Source organism: Sinocyclocheilus rhinocerous, unplaced genomic scaffold (assembly GCF_001515625.1).
Source record: "Sinocyclocheilus rhinocerous isolate Xijiao unplaced genomic scaffold, SAMN03320098_v1.1 scaffold79, whole genome shotgun sequence".
In the NCBI taxonomy this organism is placed as follows: domain Eukaryota; kingdom Metazoa; phylum Chordata; class Actinopteri; order Cypriniformes; family Cyprinidae; genus Sinocyclocheilus; species Sinocyclocheilus rhinocerous.
Window position 1 is genome coordinate 120017 of NW_015638023.1, and position 6884 is coordinate 126900.

The following is a 6884-nucleotide window of genomic DNA, read 5'->3' on the forward strand; positions in this document are numbered from 1 at the left end:
GTGTGTGTGTGCGCGCGAGTGTGTGTGTGTGAGAGAGTGAGTGTGTGTGTGTGTGTGTGAGTGAGAGAGTGAGTGTGTGTGTGTGAGCTCTAACCTAGTTTGAGGGCTCCAGCTAGGCCGCGGATGACGGTGACAGGGTTGGAGTGGTTGGTGCAGAACTGGTGCAGCGGCGGGAAGAACGCGTCTCTTTTATTCTCCAACTGAAATATGAACAAACACATTTATGATTGCAATTAGACCCGTATCAAATATACGCAGTGTTAATTATTTCTATGCAGGGTCGTGCGTGCGCTGCTCACATAGATGCTCGGCGTCGGCGGGTTGAGCTTGTCTTTAGCGAGCGGCGGTGACGGAGGAGGAGGAAGCCGCGGCGGCGGACACTTGTTCAGCAGGATACTGCTGCTCGACAGACCGTTCTTCCGGAGATTCCTGTAAATAAACGTGACATTAGACATGAAGAATAACGTTATTTCTGCAGAGTACAATATTTACAAATTAGTCAAAGCTGAAATGTTAAAGAAAGTCATCAGATTCTCAACACCTGCAGACGCACAACACCCTCAAGTCTAAAATTCAGCTTGCATTTCTTTTCTTTGCACAAGCACACTGTCTGACATCATTTAAGCGCTTCAAAATATAATGTATAAAATATATTTCTGTTTGTGCATACAACAACAAAGAAGGTCCAGTCCACAGAGGCGACAGCGCCACATTAATGCCACAGACAGCTTTTTCATTTCATTTCATTTTTTTTTTGCTTGTTCATTTGAGTTCTCCGAATACTTTGCTGTAGCGTTCAGACGTGCTTGTGTTTCAGCGTCCTTTTTTCTGCACGTCATGAGCTACAGCTGTTAGGGGCTCAAGGAGGAACATGCTGTGTAACTCGCTGTGCAAACAATATTAATACAGCAATTCTAAACAAACGTAAAGAGAGCATGTTTGGTGTGCGGTTATGGTTAGATCTGCGCCCAGACCCAGTCACATTGTTTAACCAGACCTTTAAGTCAATCAGCAGCATGTATAGGTTTGTCTGTGTGTCTGCAGTGTGCATAAAACATGAGCCGCCACTAGAGGGCGATAATTCTTACATCACTCCACAGGAGCTAAGCATACCTGCAGGCTTTCAGGACGTCTGCGGATGTGGGGTAAATGGAGACGGTGGAGGACGAGAGAGAGGGTTTGAGAGCTGTGGCGGTTTTGATGCAAAGCTCCGGCGGCTCCAGCTTCAGCGGGCTCTGAGAGTCTTCTGAACACGCTCCCCCTCCACTTCCGTTAACGGTGAGGGCGGGCGGCGGTCCCGGCGCAGAGGAGCCTGGCTTGTTAAGCTCTGCGGAGCGGGGTGGCGGTGATGAGGCGGGCGAAGAAGCGGTGGATGCCGTTAGCGTGGTGCCTGGGTGGACGTGGTTCACCCTCGAGCTCACGGCAGGACTCTCCTTGCTCCTGAGAAGAGCGGAGAGCTGCGGATTGTCTGTGGAAGCGGCTGCCGGAGAGCCGGAGGTGGAAGTGGGCGAGCGGTCGGGACTGTGGTGGTTGGCGGCAGTGGAACCGTTGGCCTGCAGGGCGGCGCTCTCTTTGGTCGGGCCGGTGCCGTGGGGCGCACCTGAGGTAGCCGTTTGCGAGGACGACGAAGCGGGGGACGACGTGGAGGAAGGAGAGGACAGATGATTGATAGCTGGCTCAGATGGGGTCATGGCGGGAAGTCCAACCTGATTGTGAGGGCCGCCGTCGGCTGAAGCACTGGAAGAGAGAGTCCGGTCTCCATTAGGACCTGCCCAATGCGAACCCGGACCTTTCTGAAGCCCCTGAATCGGGAGGAAATACAGAAGTACAAGTCAAGTCACCTTTATTTCTGAAGCGCTTTATACCAGTGGTCTCGAACTCAATTCCTGGAGGGCATCTCTGCAGAGTTTAGCTCGAACTCGCACCGGTTTGTAAGTTTCTAGCAGTCCCAAGACCTCGATTAGCTGGATCAGGTGTGTTTGATTAGGGTTGGAGCAAAACTGTGCAGAGCTGTGGCCCTCTAGGAATTGAGTTTGAGACCACTGCTTTATACAATACAGATTGTGTCAAAGCAGCTCCACAGAAATGAACAGGAAAATAACAGAATCAATGGAAACTCAACCACGGAGACGATTCAGATTCTGCTGTAAAAAAACAACAGTGTCATTATTCAGCTCAAGTCAACTCAAGCATGAACGAGCCGAGAAAGTGTTAAAACGCTGCTTTTGAGTGTGTAATCCAAGCAGCATGTTGCCGAGCTTGATGAACCAATGCACTCAACATAAAATATATAAAAATGTACATATATTTATTTGTATAGATTATTTGCTAATGATCCTCCCATGAAAGTGTTGCCTGCTGGATGTCTGATTTTTGGAATTACTGTTGCTTTAAGTCATGTGGTAACAGGTTAATGTGGGGCACAGCTAAACATGGCCTTTTTGCTAGTGAAAGGGTCACAAAACCTAAACTTTTTTTTTTTAGATGTTAACAGTTATGTTTGTGTTGCACATTGAGGAAAACAATGATATTATGGGATACTAATAATTTTTCAGATCACAAACCAGATGCAGGTAAGAGCTAGCATTAAGCTGTTTCTGCACATCGTTCAGATACTTGAGACCAGCATCATTCAGGCACACATTTTTAGTTGCGTCTCTAAAAAATCTCAATGTTCATGTCATGTCTGAGGTGTGAACGAGCAATGCAGAACGAGGCGGGGTCATGACCACATGTTTTTTCTATGATGTGTTTAAGCAGCAGAAGCGGACCTGAGCGGAGTTGAGACGCTGGCTCCTCCATGTGTCTCCTGGGCTTGTGCAGTTGTGAGGTAGTGTGTTGGGGTGCAGGTAAGGCACGTCTCCGTTCGCTCTGGTTCCTGGCGTGTGATTATTGCCGACTGAAGGGGGCTGCGGGCCGTTGGCTAACGGCTGAGCGTTACAAGACGGTGGCACGGCCGGGCCGCGAGGAACAGGGTGAGCAGGCAGTGAGGGGCCGTTGGGGAGGGTGGCTCGTATTTGCCCAGAAGAGTTTTGCCTCATCTGTAGGTAAAAATTACAACCAACTGTAAATTTAGGAAGTCAAACAAACACCTTATAATCAAAGTGTCACCGCAGTCTTAAGAAGAAGATGCATCACAGAGAACCGCGAGTTTGAAGACTTCTGGAAGGTTCTCGGGCCAGATTCACAAAACATTCTTACAAATGATCTTTTAATGATTCATACTTTTTTCTTCAGGTTTCACGAATCCTGGTCTGATGTACCTGTTGCTGGTGCATGGCTGACAGCTGAGCCTCCAACTGCTCCAACATCTGCAGCTGAAGCGGCTTCAGACTCGCACGGTTGACCCGCAACTGCTCCAGCAACTGAGCAGAACAAAAGAGGCAGCTCATCGGTCACCGGCAAACCCACGAGAGTCTGAACAACCAACAATCCACCGTCTAAACCAGCGGTGTCCAGTCCTGCTCCAGCAGAGCTCAGCTGCAGCCCTGCACGAACACACCTGGCCCAGACAATCGAAGTCTTCAGGCAGGTGTGCTGGAGCTGAACTGGACACCGCTGGTCTAAACCAACATCAAACATGCTGGACGTCGTCTTTGAGTCGGTAGGGCCGTCAGCACTCACACAGATTCCCCAGTAAATGAAGCTCAGGACTCACAATCATCATGAGGTGTTCATCATGCTCTCACCTGCAGCTTCTGAGGAGACGGGTACCAGTTGGGAGCTGGTGGCTGTGCTGAACTGTGGGTCCAAGACTCTGTAGAACTCTGAGGAGTGATGTGAAGAGATTATTACTGCTGTCATTATATCAGCGATGCGCTGAGCGGAGCAAACGGAGCACAAACCTTGGCTGGGCTGGCGGTCCTCTTCCTCTTGGCTGGACTGGACTGATCCTCAGCCTGATCCAGCGGACTCACGTGGGGGGGCAGCGACTGACCGGAGCCATGAGCCCCACCTGACGCCCCGGGCTGAGCTTTACACGCCTGAGAGAGACCGCAGACACGTGAAGAGACAGAATGATTGAGAGAGAGACAGACAGAGACGGAGAACATCTACACCAGTGAAGAGAGAGTGTGTTTTAGTTTGTGATGCTGAAACAAACACTACGACACCTGCAGCTGACAAAAACCAAATCAAACTTTGAATCTGCACACAGTCAATGCATGCAAATGTTAAACAACATTTCTCTGGTCAGGTGAGGAACAGAGCTGCGAGGGTGATCTGTCTGGTGCGGACTCTCAGACGCACCTCAAATATTATGAGTAAACGGTGATCTACAACATTTACAAGCTTGAGTGTGGCTCACGTTCGAGGTCTTTACCAGAGGCCTTTTAAAGCTAAAATTTGTTCAGATCATAATCAGTTGAAAAGTGTATCCACAAAGACAAAACGGTAAACAAATCCATTCAAACCCTGTTTTTATGAGCCGGTTTAATGTTGTTAACAGAATAAAACACGAAGTGATTCTGACCAAAAAAGTTTGGAATAACTGGATATAAACTACACGCAGAGCACCGTTTCAATAATACAGATATCAGGTCAATATACATAGACACAGCCTCACTTACTGTTTTGTGGTCTCCCTCAAATTCTTTAATGTGTTACATGTGAATGGTTTAAAAAAAATTTAAAAGCTTTTAAAGCATGTAACAATCTGAAGATGATCTATTCCGCAGTCATTCAGTTCATAGGTCAGTGGCCAAAACGTATGTAAAGAATCTGAACTGTTGGTGGCGCTGGACCGCGAGAGACTGACCTTTGAGACGCTGCCAATCAATGTACCACGTCTTTTTACCATAAAATACGGCAGTATTAAAAACACTGAGAATTAATAAAACACTAACACACATGCCACCTGTGCTAAAGACCTAACTGATATAAGAGCTGTTAGCACACCATGATGATTGTGTCCTGCTGCCCCCCAAAACAACAACAACAACAACAACTGAACTCTGAGAGAAAAGATGCAGAAACAAATAAAACATTTATTATGAGCGAGAGCATCAGTATCAATGAGAGAGAAAAACACGTCTCATTGTACTGTGTCATGAACACACACACACTCGACTAGTAACTACTCCAGCCGGACTGCGTCAGTGTTTGGTGTGGAACTGCAACACTAGAGGGCACAATGACTACAGGACTAAAACTACAGCACAAACACAACTCGGGGTGAAAAATGGCAAGATGAGGCACTTGTACTGTTGTTGAACCTACAGCCAATTGAAGAGGCGTCAAACTCATTTTTGACCCAGGACTGTGATTGTGTAGAGCTACACTACTGAAGCTCATGTACAGAAACCACGCTACTGATCGGCTCGCTGTCGAAAACAGATGCTTTCTGGAAATGTTTTACAGGAGGATTCCCAAAACACTTCCAATACCGACATAACTCAATTGTTACTGAGCAACAATGACCAGACGATGTGGCGAGCAGGAGCGTGGTTTCACCAGATGTGTGTGTGTGTGAGTGAGTGAGTGAGTGAGTGTGTGTGTGTGTGTGAGTGTGTGTGTGTGTGTGAGAGTGTGTGTGTGGATGAAAGCATCCTGGACCTTCCCAATACTGGAGTAGCACCTGCAGAGAGCAAACAAAACCACATCTGCACAACTATCGCTAATCTGCGCGCAAACGAACCGCGTGCGCAGACGCAGACGTGTGACTGACCTGCCGAGGAAATACCAGGACTGGCCAGAGTTCGGATCGGCTTCCAGAGATTTCTGGAGACACTGGATGGCGTAGCTGTCTTTATTAGCTTTATCTCCCAGCTGCTCGACCGTATGATGCATCCAGCCTGACACAGACAGAGACACTCTTTCAGACAGAATACACCGCATACGGCTGACAGATGCAGAACACCTGGTGAAACTCAGCTTAACTACTCTGTGGTCTGCCGCTCATTACTAAATGAGTCTAAATTATTTAGACTCATTCCTCAAACCCGAGTTCAGTGGTGCATTTACAACCGCATGCTTTTGTTAAAGCAGTTTCAGTTCAAAAGCAAACGACCTTCTCGACTCGTAGGTGAATGAACTGCTGGTTATGCGTCACAGATGATTTTGCTCCAGATAAACCGCTTTGAGGATAGTTTTGTCACGTCCCTGCCTGCATCTGTCAAGCTTCCAGATTTACACGGATGTGAAAACTTTATTCGAAAACGGTTTATTTGAAGACTTATTCCACACGTCACAGAAGCGCCCCTGTAGATATTGCGAGGCATTTAAACACAGATCATGAGCAAACACAGGTGTTCCTGGTGAGGCATGTTCTTACCCAGCTGCTGTAAGGTCGCAGCCTTCACCTGCGCAGGTAAATCCTCCGTCTGCAGGAGACTCTCATAGGCCTCCTTGGCCGCGCGGTATCTCTTCTGTGACGCAACAAAACCAGACAGGACATTCATCAGTGTACGTGAACTAACCGGTAAACACGCCGTCTCTCTGAACATCTACAATCACACGCAATGGTTTTTGCTCAGTTTGGCATCACAAACACACTCAAACAAAACCCTACATGACAAATCGTTCATGTCACGTGATACCGTGGTGAACGTTCAGGAAGCAACACCACGGCAACCCCTCTCCTGTTGCTATGGTAACACGACCCGAACGCTAAGCTCTAGCACCCCCTTCACAAACACGATTTCATGCATTACCATCAATTACAAGAAGCACTCATTTATATGTGCGGTCAGTGAAAGAAAGAGACATTAATGAAGGACTCACCTGAATCTCGTATAAATGCGCGATGTGAAACTGAACTACAAACAAAAACACAAAAACAACAATTAGCAGCAAATTCAGAACAGAAGATTTTCTTTTCTTTTCTGTGTGTGTGTGTGTGTGTGTGTGAGTGTGAGAGAGAGAGAGTTTTGTTCTCTCAGCTGTGT

The 6884-nt window shown here is 47.5% G+C and overlaps 1 protein-coding gene across 1 annotated transcript in view; it reads right to left on the reverse strand.

The window, feature by feature from the left end:
* The window catches only part of LOC107749406 (histone demethylase UTY-like), a 26044-nt gene that overhangs the window by 8616 nt on the left and 10544 nt on the right, over positions 1 to 6884 (reverse strand). The window contains exons 8-18 of the mRNA XM_016564551.1: positions 6721 to 6755; positions 6272 to 6365; positions 5666 to 5792; positions 5533 to 5575; positions 3846 to 4052; positions 3690 to 3767; positions 3264 to 3365; positions 2772 to 3041; positions 1114 to 1802; positions 300 to 429; positions 95 to 200 (exon numbers count right to left, since the gene is read on the reverse strand). Coding sequence (XP_016420037.1) covers positions 95 to 200; positions 300 to 429; positions 1114 to 1802; positions 2772 to 3041; positions 3264 to 3365; positions 3690 to 3767; positions 3846 to 4052; positions 5533 to 5575; positions 5666 to 5792; positions 6272 to 6365; positions 6721 to 6755 — 1881 coding nt within the window. The remainder of the gene's footprint in view (positions 1 to 94; positions 201 to 299; positions 430 to 1113; positions 1803 to 2771; positions 3042 to 3263; positions 3366 to 3689; positions 3768 to 3845; positions 4053 to 5532; positions 5576 to 5665; positions 5793 to 6271; positions 6366 to 6720; positions 6756 to 6884) is intronic.